Source organism: Thunnus albacares, chromosome 22 (genome assembly GCF_914725855.1).
Source record: "Thunnus albacares chromosome 22, fThuAlb1.1, whole genome shotgun sequence".
Classification (NCBI taxonomy): Eukaryota; Metazoa; Chordata; class Actinopteri; order Scombriformes; family Scombridae; genus Thunnus; species Thunnus albacares.
The window spans coordinates 12,414,765-12,436,385 of NC_058127.1; the positions used below are offsets into that span (position 1 = coordinate 12,414,765).

At 39.7% G+C, this 21,621-nt stretch overlaps 1 protein-coding gene across 3 annotated transcripts in view; it reads left to right on the plus strand.

Moving 5' to 3' along the window:
• chd3 (chromodomain helicase DNA binding protein 3) overlaps positions 1-19,019 on the plus strand; it is a 44,612-nt gene extending 25,593 nt beyond the window's left edge. For 2 of the 3 annotated variants that reach the window (XM_044341494.1, XM_044341495.1), the window contains exons 36-40: positions 1,918-2,050; positions 4,914-5,109; positions 6,061-6,224; positions 6,608-6,734; positions 10,256-10,597. In XM_044341494.1, coding sequence (XP_044197429.1) covers positions 1,918-2,050; positions 4,914-5,109; positions 6,061-6,224; positions 6,608-6,734; positions 10,256-10,524 — 889 coding nt within the window. In that variant the 3' untranslated portion in view covers positions 10,525-10,597. Of the gene's footprint in view, positions 1-1,917; positions 2,051-4,913; positions 5,110-6,060; positions 6,225-6,607; positions 6,735-10,255; positions 10,598-16,672 lie in introns of those variants that run through there. The other variant, XM_044341497.1, reaches the window with a different exon arrangement.
• Positions 19,020-21,621: the final 2,602 nt, after the last annotated feature.

The window sequence follows — 21,621 nt, forward strand, 5'->3', positions numbered from 1 at the left end:
ATGACCCCAGTGTGTTTATTTTTCTGCCGGCCGGCAGAAGCCCAGCGTAATAAGTCAACAAGTCAGCCAGAGCTCAGTAAACAGCAAACTGTGTCTGCTGGAAGCTGATGTAGTAGGTCATTTAGTTCATGTTGTTCCCTCTATTATGTTAATTAAGGGTGTGTAGTATTCACATAAAACTGTGTTTTCATTACTCTGCAAGTTAATGCTCAGGCTCAGTTACTCTAAAATAAAAAGGATACATTTGTCATTTCACAAACTGCCTGAAAACTATTTTCTGCCCAAAAAAAACACCCATTTTGAATTTAAAGAGGATGAAGATGAAAGATATCGCCCTTAAATAGTAGTTTTCAACTAATGTTAATTCTAATGTGGTTTAATGTTTTTGCACCAAAAAAAATGCAGAAACCCTCAATGTTTAGATTCACTGTAACGGTTACAAGGCAGGAAGACAGCTTCAGTGTGTCACTTGATGGACATTTTTTGATATTTTGAGAAATACTGTGATGAAAAGTTCAACACCACTTGCATTTTTTGTGTTTAGTATGAAGCTAGAGCCAGGAGCTGATTAGCTTAGCTTAGCTTAGCGTAAAGACTGGAAACGGGGCAGCTAGCTTGCCTGAAGCTCAAAAATACACCTGCCAGCACATCTAAAGCTCACTGATTATCGAGTTGTATCTCGAAATGTAAATTTAAGAACAACAATTTCTGGTTTTATGCAGAGTTATGTGCTATTTTGCTATGCTACATGTGCTACTAAATATCTCATGCAGGCTTAGTAACTTGGATTATTGTCAGAACCACAAATTGTCAGTTTTACTTGTCAGTTCATGTATGGATGAAACAAACAAGGTATGTGTTAATTGTTAAGCTTGAGAGATGTGTTTAAGGCTAGGCTTGCTAGACTAATTGCGTCCTGGCTCCAACCTCAGATTTTATAAGAGAGTGGTATCAAACTTCTCACCTAATTCTCAGCAAGAAAGCGAATAATATTTCCCAAAATGTTGAACTATTCCTCTAAGTTCATGTGTTTCATAACTTTTTCATTGCACAAAAAAATCTGAAAACCCTCCCTGTTATGCTTCATTGTCACACGATGATGTTTGGTTTGGAAGGATGACCCACAGAGTGCTGTTTCACACTGTTTCTGTGTTTCATGACCCTTGACCCCTGCGTAGGAAGACGGCTTCCATGTGTCTCTTGAAGGACTTTTGTTTTTTTGACATTTAGAGCAATACTGTGATGAAAAGTTCAATACCACTTGCATTTTTTGTGTTAAGTATGGAGCTAGAGCCATGAACTGATTAGCTTAACTTATTTTAGCTTAGCTTAGCTTAGCATAAAGACTGGAAACAGGGCAGCTAGCTTGCCTGAAACTCAAAAATACTCCTACCAGCACATCTACAGCTCACTAATTAACAAGTGGTATCTCGAAATGTAAATGTAAGAACAACAATTTCTGGTTTTATGCAGAATTATGTGCTATTTTGCTATGCTACATGTGCTATTAAATATCTCTTGCAGGCTTAGTAACTTCTTGGATTATTGTCAGAACCACAAATTGTTAGTTTTACTTGTCAGTTCATGTACGGATGAAACAAACGAGGTATGTGTTAATTGTTGACCTTTAGAGATGTATTTAAGGCTAAGCTAGCTAGACTAATTGCGTCCTGGCGTGGTATCAAACTTCTCATCTAATTCTCAGCAAGAAAACGAATAATGTTTTCTAAAATGTTGAACTATTCCTCTAAGTTCATGTGTTTCATAACTTTTTCAGTGCACGAAAAAAATCTGAAAACCCTCCCTGTTTAGCTTCATTGTCACATGATGATGTTTGGTTTGGAAAGATGACCCACAGAGTGCTGTTTCACACTGTTTCTCGACTGGTGTTTTATGACCCTTGACCCCTTGCGTCAGTCACGGCTACGCTCGGTGGCAGGACATCCAAAATGATCCCCAGTTCGCCATCGTCAACGAGCCTTTCAAGTCGCAGGCGAATAAAGGCAACTTCCTGGAAATGAAGAACAAGTTCCTGGCTCGGCGCTTCAAGGTAGGACAAGCCATAGCTACAGCTTCAGCTTGACTCTTAAATAGTAAAGACACACATGAATAATCTGTTTGTTTTTATTTTAGGGGAAGGCCTCTTATATAGGGCAGGAAATCAACGATGTGCTTGATTCTCCTTCTTCAATATCTCACTTTGACAAAAAGAAACATGTTTTTTTTAATGCAAAATCTATTTTTAGTGGATTAGTCTTAGTAAGCAAACGTTCTCAAATGTTATAGTCTAAACTAAATACAATAAATCTGGCAACTTTTTCATTTAACTGTCTGACCACATGATAAGGAAACAGCATTATAAATATGACCAGACATTCGAAGTTGCAACTTTTGGTACTTCACAGTGTCTTCGATCACCTGACTTGTTTGATGGGTCGGATGACAGATGCCCCTAGACCCACATATAGGGTGGATGGTATTGCTGACCGCTGCATTTCTGGAACAGCTCTCATCCTGTTTTTGACCGGCTCACATGTTTCAGATCCTGCCCTCAACATCCTCATTTACTGTATCCCTTTCTGTCTCGCTCTCTTGATTCCTCGTTATCTCTCTGGCTAAAAATCGCCTGCCGTCTCTGTCAATTTGCTGTCAGCCAAAACAGCACAAAAATATTCTTTCACCAAATTACAAGTCGTAATCAGTTGTGCAACTCGATAACCTCTTTTGCAACACATTTACAACAAATAACCCTGTTTTTCCGAGAAACACACACACACACACACAACACACACACACAACTGAATCACTGTTTGACGCTTGATTTCCCTTGCTTGAAACGCTTGCTTTACTGTCGCCATGCCAACAGAGCCATTGATATTACTTAAAAACATCAGAAAGAGATGATGAGAGATGACTGGAGCAGTTCCCAAACAGAAAAGAATCAAAGTAGGGGGCAAAAACTATAAAAAATTTATAGTTTTTACAAGAAAAAAGGAGATTACTTTTCTGCATATGTGTTTAAATGTAACGTAAGAAACAAATTTATCAGTTTTCCTTTGATGAGAGATGTGGTTGAGCTCCATCTAAAATTCCTGTATGATATATATTGAACATGAGTTGAGCTGTTTTTGAAGCAGATTTTTTTTTTAAAGAATATACCAAGTAGCTCATGTTAGGTTTTTTTATTATGAGTGTAATTTGTTTATTGGTTGTTTGATTCCTTGCGATGTACGGCTTCTCCTCTTTTGCTTTGTTTTCACTCGAATGCCTCTGAATGCAATCAGTAGCTTCAGCTGCACGCTATGACACCTATCAGTGAATTCAGCTGTGCAAAGGCGGGGCTTAAGTTATATATAGCCTCTAGAAATCATTATCTGATGAAGGTTTGAACGGGTCAAAATGGTAGTTTGGTGGACTGATTTGATAAATGTTAGCCTCTTTTCTGAAGCACCTGCATAAGAAGTACTGTGAAAGTCTTCGCAGTATTCGCACCCGCTATAAATACACCTATTGTACATATCAAAAATAAATCACAGCAGCAATACTTTATACTTGCCCTTTTTTGCCCAAAAGAAACAAGAGAGTATAGAAATCTCTCTCTCTTCATACAAAGCAATGTTTTAAATCTTAAGACAGCAGCTGAGTCCCAATTCCATATTCTGCACTAATTCTAAGCAGATTTTAAGTGTGTAGTGTGGTGACACTGGGGGGAAAAAAGACAAAGTTTTTTGAGTGCGCTGTTGATGGAAACTAGCATCCCACAATGCAATGCACAAGAGGAATAGAGGAGCTTCTCACAGCTGCTAAACATTAACTTGTTGATGGTGGTGAGACAGCTTTGAACGAAAAACATTTTAGTTTCTGTCTCTTTTGGTTTCTTTTTTGATTTTTTTTTTTTTTTAAATCAAACTAAATTGATCATGACATATTTCCATTTATCATAAAAAATCTAATAGAGCTGGAAGGTTCAATCATAGCTTTTATATATAAAAATAAAAGAGGAAAAAAGAAATCAAGAAAAAAGCAGTGTGGTGTATTTTTTCAGTTGTGTAGATTCTTCCTTTATTTCTTTTAGTTGTAGTTTAGTTTAGCACACGTAAGTTAAAGACGGTATTCTTCTAGTAAATGGACATTTATCAGTGAAACATGATAACATTTACAATGAAACTTAACTGTGGGATCTTATATTCAAATTACATTAAGATTTCTTCTCTACACACAGATGTAAATTGTGCTCATATTGTAGGAAATAACACAAAAAGCTGACCAAAAATGCAAATTAGAAAGAGACAAATAAAAACCTCAGTAGAGAATCTTATCACAGCACAGGTAAAATGATTTTTTTTTGTTGAGTCTCTCTCTACAAAAACACTTCATCAGCTGCGCACCACTCTCGTGTGTTGTTCCTGTCTCTGCTCTTTGTCTGTCTGGCAAATAACAACATGTGACCATGACAGTTATGTTTTTAATCTAAAGCTGAAATTTGATGATAAGGGCAATTTCCTGCAAGCACAGAATGATTTTAACAGCAAAAACAGAATATGACAAATGGCAAATTGACAAATATGTAGTACGGTATCAGGACACAGTATCAGGCTCAAGTAGTAAGCAAGCCCTCAGGGAAATGTGGACTCACAAATGTAATATCTTGCAACTCCCTTTTAATAAGTGTTGATGTCAAGTATTGCAGATTGACTGGGTTGATAAATATGTGTGTTGTAATGTCTTACAACATGATTTCTTGTGTTGAAGGACAAATCTCTTCTATTTTTGGAGTCCAAAGTGTGTAAAAAAATACTCACATTGCGCAGTAGATAAACATATATTAATTTCATCGACATTAATACATTTATTTTTGTATTTTCTCCTGTTTTTCTGTGAATCCACCTCCTCTCCCCCCCTCTGCCGTCCAGCTGTTGGAGCAGGCGCTGGTGATCGAGGAGCAACTGCGACGGGCGGCGTACCTGAACATGACTCAGGACCCCAGCCACCCGGCCATGGCGCTCAACGCACGCTTCACCGAGGTGGAGTGCCTGGCGGAGTCGCACCAGCACCTCAGCAAAGAGTCGCTGGCGGGCAACAAACCAGCCAACGCTGTCCTGCACAAAGGTCAGCTGAGATGGGGGTGACGCCTGCACAAAAAAAAAAAAAAAAAAAAAAGTGTCTGTTCAGTTAACAACAAAAACAAATGTAGTGTAACCGAAAGAAGTAAACAGACAAAAGGACACAAACACAATTAGAAAGGGGGGGAGATTGGCAGTCAGATAATCACGAGCACACACAATGAAAAAGAGAGAAACATTTCACCAGCAGCGTTGTGCAATCGCAGTCTTTTCCTGCTGCAGCGACAGTATCGCTCTGCCTGGAGCTGACTTTAGTAAAGCCGAGCAGATAAGCTTACACGATGTTAAGTGATAGCTCCAAACATTTCCTCACTGGCTCGCTGGCAAGTCTGTCCATGTTTATATAGTTTTGTCGAAAGGAAAACATGCACAGCACACTACTGTTCTTGTTCCCGTCTCGAATTTCCACATGTAACGGCACTGAACTTAACGAGCGCTCTAAAACATTTTTTTTTTTTTTTTATCAAACTTGCAAAGTGACTCTGATAGTCTGAAATCAGCGGTTAATTCCATGTAGGGATGTGATAACAGAGAGGCGAGATAATAAAGGAGAGGAACAGTAATCTTTTGTAAAAATAGAAAGACATGCGCTATTTAAACATGTAACATTTTTTGGAAGACCCAGAAATCTATCTAGATGGGACCTTTTTAAACAGACTTCACATTGAATTTGAAAGTATTACTGTATTTATTTTCCAGTGTTGACACTGCTTTGCTGAATCCCTGCCATGACCTTTTGGAGAGACACAGACACATTTTTGTGAATTACGTAAAACATAAAGCATCCAGAAGTTTTAAAAAAGAAGCCAAAAGAAGCTAGGATAAAAGCTAACAGAATAAAATATGGGGCAAGTTTTGTCCAATAATTGCAATAATAGTTGTAATACATTTTAGAGAATGTGTCAGTTGTAGTAGATGTTTGTTGTTGTCATTGCAGTGCTGAACCAGTTGGAGGAGCTCCTGAGTGACATGAAGGCCGACGTGACCCGGCTACCGGCCACGCTGTCCAGAGTCCCACCCATCGCCGCCCGCCTGCAAATGTCCGAGAGGAGCATCCTCAGCAGACTGGCCAGCAAGGGCACCGAGACGCACACACCCCCGGTCAGCAGCCTTTTTTTTTTTTTTTTTTTTTTTTTTTTAACACACACACACACACACACACACACACACACAAACAGCCACATTCACAAGTTGAAACCTGCTCTAGCTGCCTGCGCTTACTGGAAAAATAATAGATGGAGGATGGCCAATGAAAATAAAGAGCACATTATCTTGTCACCCACCTGCGCTTTTTCCACTCCACAACTGCTTAGTCAGCAGATTTTTTTTGTCAGCTTACATAACTTCAAAGTGGTTCATTGTTTTCTTTTTATATGTCCTTTTTTTTTTTTTTTTTTTTAATAAATCCCATATCACATGTACATCTTTCCTGAAAAAAAAAAAAAAACTTCTCCTCCTCCTCCTCCTCCTCCTCCTCTGTGCAGCCCATCCCTCCAGGACCCTACGCCACCCCTCAGAACTACGGAGCACCCTTCACCCCCGCCCCCCCGAGCGCCCTACACATGGGAGGGGCCAACTACAGTCAGATGCCGCCTGGATCCTTCATATCAGGTCAGTGTACGCAGCTGCATTGACATCTTCTATTACATGAAATAATGGAGCGGTCAGCAGATGGAGCCTGTGGTAGGTCCATCATTACAATACAAGACATTATTCTGATCTCAAGTTAAGATCTCAGCAGGGAACATTACAGGAAATATGTGTAAAATTATGCCCTAGACATCTGGAATTATCCGTTTTTGTGTAAAAGCACAGCCTTGGCCTTTTTTTTAGCTTTTAATATTTCAATCAGTATTTTTTTTATTTGAAGTGTGTTGTCTGACTTTGAAACTACTTAAAGGGAAATTTAAGAGGGGTTTTTGCAACATTATGGTTCAAACACAAGTCCAAAGTGTGTCTGTCTGTAAATCTGTGAGAAACCTGTGTATGTGTGAGTGTGTGTGAGAGAGAGAAATGCATGTGTTTGCAGTCAATAATAATAAAGGTTAAAATGCATTACAGCATCAATAATCACAGTGTTCAGGGTGATTTACAGAATAAGAAGAATACAAATTTGTTTGATTTGTTTGACACTTGGCAAGTGGATGATTAAAGCCAGATTTATGCTTCTTCATTGAGGTGTTTTTATGGTCTTACTGAAGATGCCTCTGGCGCAGGAACTGATTTATAGTCCACCGAAGAATTTAACCCGTTGATTGTCACAGAGCTGCTGCAAAGTTAGATTTTCCACATTGTTGTGCATTCCTCATATAACCGAAGGAATCCTGTGCACTTTCTTTGATTTATTTGAGGATTGTGGTGAAGGTTTGCAATAAATAAGTCAAGGTATTCATGTTTAAAGGGGCATTACACCATTTTTACAGGTGAAGTTCAGTTTATTTGTCATGAAGCTTACTAGTTAGCCTGTTAAAACTGTTATATAGACAGTATGCTGTCTTCTGTGGCTCTAGAGGAGCTTTATCAAGCCTGAGAAAATAACCTTGATGATGGCATAGTGACGTCATCGGCAGGATGCAACATTTTGTGGAGCTTGACTCCTACTAGGGACAAAAAATTAGGATATCTCGGCCTCTGGTGCAGAGATTTCGACCATTTTTAGCATGTTTCTTGCAAGTCTCCCAACTTTGTAAGTGTGATATCAAATCTTTTAAGTCTACTTTGTGATTTGCACCCAAAATGAGTTTACTACATCACAGAATCACAGAATCTTTTTTTTGCACAGCTGAAAAAGAGAGTATCATCGAGCCTTTCTTCGAGTCGCTCCGTATTTTCTTTACCATCAATAATCTCGACCAGCATCAGAAACCTGGTCTGTATGTTGCATTCCTGTAGCTCCAGCGCAGTTAAGTGCACGTCACCCCGAGAGAGGACACCCTGACAGAAAAGCACAAATCGGGCTTTAGAGATCTGGACTTGATTACTTGGCAACCTGCACCGATGGGCAAACCCGGTCCAAAATATTGCACTCTATTTAAAGATAACATCTGAGGAATTCCATCTTTATATGGTTATGCTGTTGTGGGAAAAAACATTTAGCAATGAAAATATTAAAAAAAAAAAAAAAAAAAAAAAAAATGTTCAGGCTTCATCAAAACAGAGTGCTGACTCTGGGAATTTCAGGAACATTTTTATGCACTAATGTTAGCTTTGTAATCAAATACAGAACGATTTAACTCTTAAATTTCACTATAATCCTTAAATGTGAGGAGTAAAGAACTACCTGATTGCTTCTAAAGCAGCACTGCTATAAGCACTTTGAATAGATACTTCAGCTCCCCAAGTAGCTTAGTTGTGAAACCCAAAATCCAGAAAGGAGTCCATATCGGAAAAAAAACATCTGTGGCAGAGTTTCTGATGTGGCTGCCAGATAGACACCTGAAATAGACATTACCAAAATCAAATACAAACGTGCTGCACTGCTATATTAAGGCATTTTCTCTTAACATGTCCGACCTCAAAACCTCAATACTCAATGCTCAGCAGTAACGCATTGTGCAACAGTGAAGCATAGTCTGGAGTGCTATCAAACCTGTCTGAGGAGTATTTTTCTATTTCAAGTATGTTTATTTTCTCGTGTGAAGTCCTATTGTGGCTCTTATTATTTATTGAGTTAAAAGCTTTAAAATTAAAATCGTAAAGAAAAAATGTTTGGGTCTCTTGTCCAACTCTCCTCGTCTGCAGTCTGTCAGAGCATACTGGCAGTTTGTGAATTTATTTTCTCATAATTAGATTGGTAACAGCATATGCTCACCAGACGCACACTCTCCGCTCTGCGTGTGCATTCGTGTTCGGAGATGTTTAGATAGCAGAGATGTGGCAGAGATAACTGGTAAAACCTGATATTTCCCAATAGCTCTACCCTAAAAAACCACAACACCCAGCTCTCTCAGTGCTGCGTCTGACTCTCACTCAGTGTATCTTGATTTATGTAATTGTAGACTGAGACATCTGTCAAAGGCATTGCATTTCAGAGAGCCAGGGCCTATCTCTGAAAATGTCATTATGCTCAGCCTGTCTGAATCTGGTCATGCCAAGAAAACATTCGGACTTTGTACCAAGGTATTTTGAGAGGGGCAGAAACCGCAGAAGCAGTTTGGTTGTGTAAACGTTGTGTTGTGACTTGTGAACCGGCGGGAGGGCTGGGCCGAAACGCTGGCTGTTCAGAAATAGTCGCGCACGAGTTGTGTTGCCCCGTGGGTGCGCTTGCGGGGGCCTCGAAGCGAGCAGCTGAGGTGAACACAGGCCGAGCCGCTCCGAGTGCAGTCTGAACATCCTGAACTCTGGCAGGGCACAAGCATGCAGCAAATGAGGCCACATTTGTGGTCTTGATTGGGGTCGCGCTGGTTCCTGACCTTTTTAGACTCAGCCATAGAGGGGAAAAAGTGAGCAGGAGGAATGGACGGAGTTAAAACAACAAAATCCTCTGATTTGGCGACCTTCGAGCTCCCCTCGTTTTTAATAGCCCTCTCCTGAGAGAAGCTCCAATCTCACCGCCTCACTTGAGTACACAAAACATGTCCAAAAATATGCATGTCTGCCGTGGCACTTTTTAACTACACATCTACTACTTTAGCTGCACTCTGTGAACCTCAAAACAAAATGCGATGATGCACCAAAGGCTCCAGTGAAGGACTGTTTTGTGCTGCAACACATGGTGATTTCTCAGCATTTGCTCAATACCTTGAATTGCATTTTGGAAAACCTGTTTCATCCATCATTACAGGCATGAGGAAGCTACACATCTGCACTAAAAGGAGTCCCACACTCTAGACAGTACTTCATCTTTTAGTGGCATAAAAGTAGGGAGATTCCCTTCACGTGGAGCACATGGGCTCAAGCCCTCATGTCTGCAAGCACCTGCCCTGCTGAAGTGTCCTTGAGCAGGACGCTGAACCCCCCCATTCCCTCCCCTACCCACCAGCTCCAGTAGCTCCCCCCTGACCTCTGACCTCCTTGCAGAGGAGGGAGGCAGACTTAAAGAGAATTCCCTACAGGGATCAGTAAACTGTCACATTATCCTGCTCCCCCTCTCCAAGTCTCCACTACAGTCTGCCGCTTGTCTGCCCCCACAGAAGCCGCCGCCGCTGCTGGGGCCACCGGGGGAGCTGCTGGGGGAGCTGCTGGAGGGCCAACCGCCGCCGGCGTTTGCCAGAAGACCAAGGAGCACGATGTGGGGCAGAGACAGAGAGTGGTGGACCTCTGGAAGGACGGCAAGTCAGAGGGGGCCATCGGCCTGGAGCTGAGGATGCCCAAGTCCACGGTGCACAGCATCATCGTCAAGTACCGGCTCAGCAACACCGTGGAGAACCTGCCGCGCAACGGGCGACCAAAGAAACCCTGAACCCTGAAGTGGGGGGGTGGAGACTCACTGGACATTTGGATAAAACATGCACAATCCTGGAATGTAACAAAAATAGAGACTGAAAAAAAAAGACAGTGAAAGCTGAAAAGGAGAGACGAAGTAAAGTCCAAGAAGGACCGAAGGAGAGAGCACTTTGACACTGCTGGAATGTGAGGAATATAAAGGGAGACAGAAACCCAAGCAGAGCAGAGAGGAGAGTGGAGAATGCCGAAGTAAAACTCACTGGATAGATCGAACAAAGACGGGAGGCAAGAAAGATGTGGCAAGCACTTTGATCCATAAAAGAAAACAAGCAATCAACTGCAGAAAGAGAGAGAGAGAAGGGGGGAGAAATGTCCAAAATAAGTAGGGAGAGGTGAAAAACTGGCCTTGAGATCAAGCACTAATGATGCGTGGGGGGGGGAAATGAGGCAAAAGACAGAAATAAGAGAGATGACCTGTCTGGAACAAAGAAATCCTCAAGCAAAACGAAAAAAAGGGGGGGGGGGGGGGGGGGAGGGGGGGGGGGGGGGGGGGGGGGGGGGGGGGGGGGGGGGGGGGGGGGGGGGGGGGGGGGGGGGGGGGGGGGGGGGTTCCTCAGACAGATTTCTTTCTTTTTCTGTTTCTCCTTCTGTGCCAAGAAGATTTCCCTCCGGATCAATTCTTCATCCGCCGACTGCCTGAACAAGCCTGTCGCCTCACTCTGACCCTGTACTCCCTCATTCCTCCACAGTCCTCCACTCCTCCGTCTCGCTTTCTCAGTCTCACACACACATACATATATATACATATATATATATATACACACACACACACACTGTGGACCTCACACACAACCTGAAAACCTGCAAAGAACTTAATTTATCTGCTGAGCACAAGCAGACGAAATGCCAACTCAAAATAGAAAGGGACGTACTCACAAAAAAGGAAAAGAGAATGAAGAAAAGAGTTTCCTGAGTTTAAAACACTACTTCCCTTGGACTCTGTTGCCCTGGCATTCCTAAGCCCAGCCACGCGTAGAAGCAAGAACCATAGACATAAAAACCTGAGACGTTGCCTTTGTCCAACTTTCAATCAGTAGCAACATTGCTCTGACCCAATCTCACGGGCTGGCATTGAGATATGTACTGTATTACAAAGCATATTTACTAGTGCACCTTTTTTTTGTGGGGGGTTACTTAAAGGGGAAAATCCATCCATTGAAGAATTTTTACATTTCCTGTTTTTTTTTTTTTTTTTTTATGCCTCCTCACAGCAAAAATCAGTATTTATGAGCAGCTCTTCTCCAAAGTTAAAAACTGTAATCTGTCATCGAAAGAAAAAAAAAAAAAAAAAAGGGAGACTCACTTTGAAGCCTAAGGAGAAATTTTCTCGTTCGTCGAGCTTCTTTATTGTGACAGCGTGATGGACTCCACGCTGGAAAATGTCCCCTGATCCCCCAGAAAATAAAACACTCTGGACTCTGTCATCGTTTTTCCAGCTCAGTGTGTGTGTATGTGTGCAGTAGAGCTGTACATCAGTGTGACATCCCTGAGTACTGTAGGGAGCAGGATGAACTCTACTGCCTGTCGTTTGTGGAACAAAAGAAAAGTGGACCATCCGTTACAGTCCGTACTTTTCTTTCTGAGTATTTTTAAGCTAATATACTGACTGGGATACAAAGGCAGTGAAGTGCAGCAGTAGTGTGGCCTGCAATGAGAATATACTGTATGTGTGTAGACTGAAAAATACTGTGTACAGGTGTGTTTTTGTTCTATATGTGTGTTCTTTTGTACATGTGTTTATGTGTGTGTGTGCGTGTGTGCGCGTGTGTGTGATAGCACTGCCATTTTTATCAAAACTAGGGCTCGGTATCGTTAAAAACATTTCGATATTGGCACCAATACAATAACTGAGGTTTTTTTTTACTGATTCCAAAACAAAACTTTTTTTGGATACCTTACTTTCAGGAATATGAAAACAGTTTTTCTACAAAACCAGTTTTTCTATTTAACAAATAAGCTAAACTTCCCAAATGCATCAGTGTTTTTAATTTTGTTTTAATGCAGCCAGACAAGAATTTACCTTAAATAGTCTAAAAAATAGCAGAATTAAAGCCGCACATATCAATATTTTGATGTTAACAATAGATCAAATCATTATGTGTAATGTCAAAAATGTCACTCTAGGTGACGAACCAACAGAAAATAATCCTCCGACTCTGCAGTTTCCCTCAGCTCTACAGAGCGTGTTAGCGTCTTTCAGCTCATTGTTTTGGTTTTGCGCCCCATCACTTTACTGTGTTAATTCATTTTCACTGCTTTCATCAACCTTCCAGCTGCAGGCAGCTGTTTTCAGTGAAAAAGCTCAAATAAACCCACTGTACGCTACCTTCCTAGCAAAGTTAGCGACTAGCCGGTGAACATAGTTGAGCGTTTAGCAGCTAAAGAGCCACACATTTCCTCAGGAGTTGGTGTAGACCAAAACTGGACTGAATATCAGACTTACATTGGTCAGCTAGCCAGAGACACAATTAAAAATGAATGTTAGTGTTGCTCCGTGTCTGCTGGATATGTATAGATGTGTAAATAGGCAACTGTTTGCCTCAGTGTTGTGTTTACTGCTTGATGTGCCAAAAAAATCACATTTAAATGCACATTTAAATCAGGAAATACCTGATCAAAGAATACATAATTAAGACTAAAAATATGAAGTATTTCCATGTCAACTTCCAATAGTTGACAGTTTTCAGTACTATGTACTTTAAGCACATTATGATCAGAATCCAAAAATAAAGTATTGTGGTATGATAAACAGCCCTTAATAGAAAATATAACAAACATGTGCATGCACACAGAGGAGCGTAGACATGCATGCAAGTCACTTGAACCTGATGATTTTACCTCCAGTTGAAGGATTTTCTGCTCCTCCGACCGACTGAAAAACTCCTGCAACACATGGATTTATGAAAGCACTTTTCAAGTCCCAGTTGGACCGACTCTTAATTCTAAAATCAAGCCTGTGCTTTTTAAGTTCCTGCACAGTTGACAGTTCAGAGACACAAGGTTGTTCCTGATGAAAGGTTTTGGCATCAACACACTCACGCAAAGCTTTTCAGCAAGCAAATATGCTGCCTTTTCTGCCAAGATGGCAGTGCTTGCTTCTATCGGATAGTAGGCAGGACCCACAGGGGAGAGACTCGGGCTGACATGTTGGCCGGGAATGTTTTTTATTGCTTTGTTGGACTTGAAATGCCTCATCTAGAGCAACCCCAGAGTTTTAAGTCTTGTAGAGGAGTTTAAAGAATTCTTAGAGATATGTCCAAGTGTGTGCTCTTGGATTTATCATATTACTGTAAGTACAAATAACTCACTGCCAATATGATTTTGGACTAGAAAAGGTTTATGTCTAACAATGTCTCCTGCTACTGTGAGGGTGCAGGCAGGCTGGCGAAAGAAAGAGATTTGCATGAAGAAGAGACAGAGGAGGATTTGGACAGAGGTGAAGTATCACAGAGTAAATCTGGCAGCAGAGTGAAATGTACAATGTTGGACGTCACAGAGGGAATCTTTTATCTGGTATAATAACAAGCTATTTGTTTCATTCCTCCTCCCGTTTTATCTTCATAGCTCTTTTTTTTTTACCTTATATGCCTTTTTTGAGTCCGGTGCAGGGCTGTTGTGAGGCCAGTGCAGATGTCAATATTTAAAGATATAATCTTTAAGATTTCAGTCCCGGTTGATTTGGCGACACCTGTGAACAGCTGGCAACAAACGGCTTGTGCTTCAAAACACTAAAGCAAACATTTACTGAGCAGGTATTTTATCAGAAATGCAACAAAAGAACAAACCATTTATCTGCCAATTTTATAATCTGCATTAACCACGGACATAATTACATTACATTTCATGTAAATTAATACACATCTGACACAGTTTTAAGAAAGTAAACAATAATACAGTTACAGTAATGCTGGATTAAATGCATGCATCATTTACTGTGGTTAAGCAGGCAATTTGAATCCAGTGCAGGAAAGGCGGACTCCACCACTAAAAGTAAAATCTAATCTATATATTACTGAATAGATTAGCTATTGCTGAAAATTTCAAGACCATAAATACTATTTAAAAAACGGGTTTGATTTGATGAAAAAGATAAAGGATTTAAGAAAAATCAATACATATATAATAGCTTATTTTTTGATTATAAATGCATAAGAATCTCTTAAATTAGTGCAAAGAATTATGACCAAGAAATGCGCTGATCGGGACATTTTACAGTTGGTGCCCTCTGGTGGACAAACTATGTAATGATGAAACTTTAAACGAACTCAAACACATTTTTTTGGCATTTCTGTACTGTAATTTCTTGCAGTTATATTTGCCATGTTGACATATCGGTCAGGCCGTTTCTTTTTTTCGCCTTCCTTTCCAGAATACTCTATCCCCCCCCCCCCCCCCCCCCCCCCCTTCTCTCTCTCTCTCTCTCTCTCTCTCTTCTAGTTCTTTTATTTTTTTTGGTTGTTTTTTTGGCCGTGCACCCATATTTCTTTTGCTCTTTCACCCAGTCTTTACCTCGATTTGTTTTGCTTCTTATCAGATTTTGTCTGCCCCACTACACTCACATACACACTTACTGACTCTGTCTCTCTTCTTTCCCTTCATCCCTTGTGTTGGCCTCTATTGGCAAAATGCCATATGTTTTCCCATAAGTGGTCCCCCCTTCTGATTCTAGACACACACACACAGTCATACCCCCCTCCGCCCCCCCACCCCCCCCCCCACCCTCCACGAAACTCTTCAGCTCAATATGCTCCTTATCACATCTTTGATCTGCACAGGGGTGTTATGACAGTTTATCTTTCCCCGTGGCGCGAGTGAGAGAAGAGCGCTGTTGGTCTATTCCTGGCTTTGTTTTGAAAGGAGCGCTAAACTCGCCGTTCCACTCCCCGAGCTGATTCATGATAGTGCTCAAATGTGGGAAGCTCAGATCCCTTTGCTGGCCAGCTGTGCAGTCGTGTAGAAAGAAGTTAATTTTCATGCATGTGTGCAGTCGTGTGTGTGTGTGTGTGTGAGAGAGAGAGAGTGAGAGAGAGAGAGAGAGAATGGATGTGTGCTTATACTCATTGCCAGCCTCACTTTCTCCAGGTCAAACAGTTATGCATTCTGGGGTTTTATCATTATTGTAAACATGATACTGTATATGTAATATGATATATTGATGTACTGTATTATGCAAGTTTGCTCATTAAAAAGATTATCGAAGCATTATCAAGCACATCTTGTTTACTCGTAGAAACTCAGTGTGTTCACCATGATTTAAAGGTGTAACTTTGAATGTTTTAATGTATTGTAAAATTAATGATGATACTTTGGTCGACCTGATCGTGAATAGAGATGATTGGCAGGCTTCTTATCAGCAGTAGTTTTTCTTGGTGTTGCTGTTTCTTCAAACTAAGCCCAAATTTCCTATAAATAATATTGTTTCACGTCACAAAGAGGACTTTACTACTTGTTACCCCAGTCTGAACCTCCGTAAAAGATTGCTCTTTTGCTTTCAGGAAGAGGATAAACACATATGAAGTGTTTTTCCATTGATAATAAATCATTTACATGACTTACACATTGTCATTTTCAAAACATTCCCACAGTTGTTTAAAAAAAGCAGATTGGTTGTGAAGAAGAGGTAGTGGTGTGCTCAAGGACTGTCATCATATCTATCTATCTATCATATAAAACTCAAGAAAAACGCAGGTGGTTGAAGAAAAGGGTCATCACGTAGAAGGAAAAACAAACTTCAGGCACTCATGCGTGGAGCAGGAATAAAAAAAACTCAAGGATTAAGTTAAAAAGCGTTTATTCAACATGGCTACTGACAATAAAAACCTACTGGTTTCGACCATCATCGGGGTACAAGGGTGAACAAACATCAAGCAGACGTTCTATAAACTTGGCAGGGGCTTGGCAATTTTACCTGGATTTAATGTCAACAAGTATCTAAAAAGTGTTTATGCCTTCAAGAAGACACCTGTCACAAAAACGTACACATTTTGGGGTATTTTACGTGTTAAATTGTTATTTTATACTGAGTTTATTCCAATGTGATTACTTTAACCGTCTGAACTGAACCCGAACTCTGGCGTCTCTCTTTTCTTTTTCCCCCCCTGCAGTTCTGAACGGGCCTCCCATGTCTGTAAAGAAAGAGCGGGAAGTCGAGCTGCTAGTCAACCGACGGGAGCAGCGCAGCGGAGAGGTCATCTGTATCGACGACTAGACTACATGCACACACACACGCACACACACACACGCACAAATACACGCTCACACACACTGAAACCCATCTGCTGCAAAAGGTATCTCCAATTCCTCTCTAAGAAAGTTGAGTTTCGGTGGTAAAAGCTCGTCAAAATGCCACCTTTTTTTGAACCACACATCCAGTATTAAAAATTACTGACTGACTGAGGGTGTACTTATTGACTTATTATTGACTAGTGATTGTAGTAGCTTCAGTTGACACACACAGACACACACACACACAGAAAGAAATGTACATGTCTCCACTACACAAGTCTTCTAAACTTTTACTCCGCTGACTGGTACTCCCCAACCACACATGCACATGTGCACTTACTGTCCACGGACACACACACATAAACGCACGAACGCACTCACACACACATACATCTAAACACAGTCCATATTGTCTCATAACTTCTTGTGACCTTTTCTTGTCTGCCTCAAACCATTATACTCCTCATAAACGGCCTCTTCACACAGGCCGCCTCCTCCTCTAGGGATGCTTCTAACCTCTACACACACATAGATACTTACTTTAAACACACACACACACACACACACATACAACACTCACTTCACCTCAATCCTACAACCTTTAGATCTCAATATTTCCCTTCTCCTCCTCCTCCTTTCCCGGATCCTTAAACTCTTGACAGGAAGCTGCATGTGAAATTAAACTCATTTCTACCGCCACACTCCGCCCCCCTGAAGCATGCTCTAATCACAATAATGCTGTCTCGTGGAAAGGATAAAAAAAAAAAAAGAGAGAAGAAGAAAGAAAAACTTGGTATCAAGCTGTGCCTACAGTCATTTCTAATTCTCAGAGAGGCTGAAACCCCGATTTTGTCAGTCCGAGCAGCTCCAAGCACAGCTCCAGCTTTTGTTTCGCTTATTTCAATGGTACATGTTCATATAAACACACGCAGCGGGATGTGAGACTCATATTCAGGACTTGTTTGACCACATAAAGTATTTGCCGCCATCCTATCCCTCCTGTCCCGATGACGGTTGGTTAACGTTTGTGTACAGCTTTGAGGTATTTTTTTGGGAGGGGCGTTTGTTCCAGAAAAGGTCTCGCGACAACGCTATTTTTCAGAAACCTCCTATGAATGTTTATAACCTTTCATAAGCAAGTCAGTGTTATTAAAACCTATCGATCACCCTGAACACCCTTCTCCTTCCTCTCTCCCCCTCCCCCTTTTCCCCCTTCCTCTCAATCAATCTTTTCTCCTGTTTTATGTTTTCCAAGTTTCTATTTCTTTCTACAAAACTCCTGTGATATACTTTGCATATTTAAACAGCTCATTCGTGTTCTCTTGTGTTTTTACTCTCTCGCGACTTATGAGTATTGTTGTCGTCGATGTTGCTGTTGTTCTCGCTGTTGCTATTCGAGAAAGAGCTTCTACCAAAAGAGACATTTTTTTGTAACAAGGAACTATGAAAAATGATACCGTATGTGCGACACACGATGCACCTCTTTGCAATGTTTGTCCTATAATTACAAGAGAACGAAGAAGTTGAGCTAACTTCAGAAGTAGATATATTACAAGAAAACTCATTCTTCTTGCTTACATTTTAGATTTGGGGCTTGCAAATGATATATACATATATAGATCATAGGCCATATGTAACCCTAAATGCTTCCACGAGCAAAAAGATAATGTATACTATCTAACCCCAGTAAAAGTACTCGGTTAATATCTGGAAAATCAGAGGCTGGAAGTCCATTTTATACACTGCATCATTAAAAAACGCCTTAATTAACATAGCTGAACAAATGTAAAGTCATCAAAGTGAATTAAGAACCTGATGTCAACCTGTAAATCCTCGTCAGATTAGTCCGTTTTAAGTTAAGAATTTAAAAAAAACAACAAAACAAGATAGCTAGGAGTTAATTTATCTCATAAACCCTGGATATTTTACACTGATCTACCCAGGAAATAGTCCGTTTTTAAAAATTATGTTTCATACAAAAGTTTTGCAACCCCCGAACTAAAATGTTTTGCGTCAAAAACAAGCACTTAGTTCTTTTTCCACTTTTAGTTTCGTCCTCTTTCCAGAATTTTGTGTTGATTTCTGGGTATCTTGTGTCACTGTGTATGTAGTGGTGCCGATCAAATGATGAGTGGCAGTGAAAACATGTCAAGGATGACGCATCTCCTTTTTTTCTTTCTTTTGTTTTGTTTGTAATAAAACTGAATGAAATTATAAAAAAAAAAAGAACTGTGTGGATTTTTTTGAGATGGTGTTTGTTAGCACTGGGTATCGACACTGATTTCCCATTTCAATTTAATTTCGGATTTGATGCAATATGGATTCGGTTTGGGCTGTTTCAGTTACAATACCAATTTTGCTTGTATATGAAAGAGATTCTCAAAGAACTAATGCTGCAAATTGTGCAAGGAACCCTCTAACCTGGTGCGTTATTAAAAATATTAATGTTTACAGTAAGAATTGACCCCAAAGCAGTTACATTAATGTACTTTTTATTTAATATGACCAACAATATATTTATTCAATGTTTATTAATATTAAATCAAATTAGACACTGCACTCCCTTTGGTCCCCAGCCACACACCCACCAAGTGTGGAGTCCATCAGATTAACGGTTCAAGAGATACGTGAGGGACATACATACACATATATACATGCATACATACAGAGATTCCTTTAGTAGAGAGATGGCCAACACATGACAGCTGTCAACACAATATAGTGCAACTCTACAGACTTTACAGTCAGCGAGTATTGAGTGACCAGATAAAATTAGTACAAGTGCTTTCTTTAGTGCAGAGGGTGCGGTGCAGAGACAGTTCGCATCATGTAGACACAAGTGTGTTATGACGTTTAGTTCATGTCAGGATTATATCTGTATATTATATCTGAAATGCAACCGTACATCTGCCTTTTAGGCTCGGCGATGCTTTCAGTGGAGAAGCTCCCGCCATGTTTTTTTGAGGTTCACTAGTCTCTCACGTGGCTAGATGTCGTTGAACCAAAGTCTGGCTGTGCAAGACTAACGGGGTTAAAGCTTCACACATCCACAGGAAAAGGCGTATATTAAAAGATTGATCCTGGGATTTTATGAATTGATATTGTATCACTCAAATGACGATCGATTTGAATCGGAATATCGATTTTTTTTTTTTTTTTTTTTTTTTTTTTTAAATCCAGCCCTTCTGTTTTATTAGCCATGTTATAAATTCAATTTTTATTTTATCTAATTTATAATAAAATTAATAATTTGATTTAATTTTTAATTTAAATTCTTAATTACATTTTTTAAATTTTATATTATAATTAAATTAATTTGATTTTTAATTAAATTCTTGATTACATTTTTAATTTAATTTAACTTATTTATTATGATTATTATTTAAATCATATCAATGAATTTAATTCTAAAAAAAATTGAATTCATTTGAAATTTAATTTGAATTAAACTAATTTAATGTAATTCAATCTAACATTTAATTTAATTGACTTTCATTTAAATGAATCTAGTCCAATATTATTCATATTTAATTCAATTTATTTCATAATTTGATTTAAATATTAATTAAAATCAGTTTAGATTTTTTGAACCTAATCTCATTTAATCTAATTTTATATAATCCAGTGTAGTTCCTTTTCACACTCTTGTGTATTGATGAATATTATTTCACATTTACTGACAGACAATCCATTACTGTAGACACAGTGCATAGTAAATAATAGCAAGCAACTTATTTTGATGAAACATGAAATAAATATGTTGTCACCATAGGAACAGGGTAAACCTGTTGCTGCGGTGACAGCTTGGTAATTCTGAGTTGCTCAGCTCCCAGCAGCTTTGTGAAAGGCTTTTAAGAGGAAACTCTTTGCTTGAAACTTTGCTATGTACCTCATTTGGTTGGACTCCTGATGGAGATAAAATAAGACACTTCAGCAACTAAATACTGCAGTTTGTCTGCTGTCATGGTTACGCAAAAGCAGAAAGATGTAAATGTGGGAGGCTGCGATAACGACAGTGATTCAGTTTCCCCTTTTCACAGGCCTTTATCCCACTTTTCTCTGTCTCCCACACACACACTCACACACACTCACTCACATGCGCTACACCCAACAACAACCTTGAGAAGCAGATGGTTAGTGATTCATGATGACTAAAGGTGAGGAGTCCTCCTGTCACACAGTTTACTATTTACTGTTATCTCAGCTTTATGATTCCTTATGGAAGAGTGGAGATTATGTCAACTCCCTTTAAGCACATACTGACAGTCTCATTATTCGTAATATATTCACTGTCTCGGGTGAATGCTCTTCTGTACTGTACATTAATTTTACTTTTAAATCTCAAGCACGTAGCTGATGTTTTTATGAGGAGAAACTTGAGTGCTTTAGTTTCTTACTTTGGGTCACTGCAGAAACTGATAATGTACTTAAATGTCAAAATAGAGGAAAAAATGAAGCTTATATTGTTGAAAATGTGATTAAAGTTCACAAATTCACCCATATTCTGTAACAGTCTCTCTTCAGAGACTATCAATCAGTAATTTTTGCAATATAAGAGGTATAACATCAACATTATCTATATATTATTGCAATAAATAAACATTACAGACTTAACAGATTCTGGAGTAAAATCTCATTATATTACTTTACAGTAAGGCTTAATATATACTGTATATTCCAATAAATCATAGTCATGTTTATCTCGATAACAATAAATATAACAATAAGTAGTGCGTGACTTGTTTGCCAGAATTAATTACATTGGTGATTCTTAAACTGGGGCTCTGAACCCCTCCAAGGGGTCCCAAGGTCAATCTGAGGGTCACAA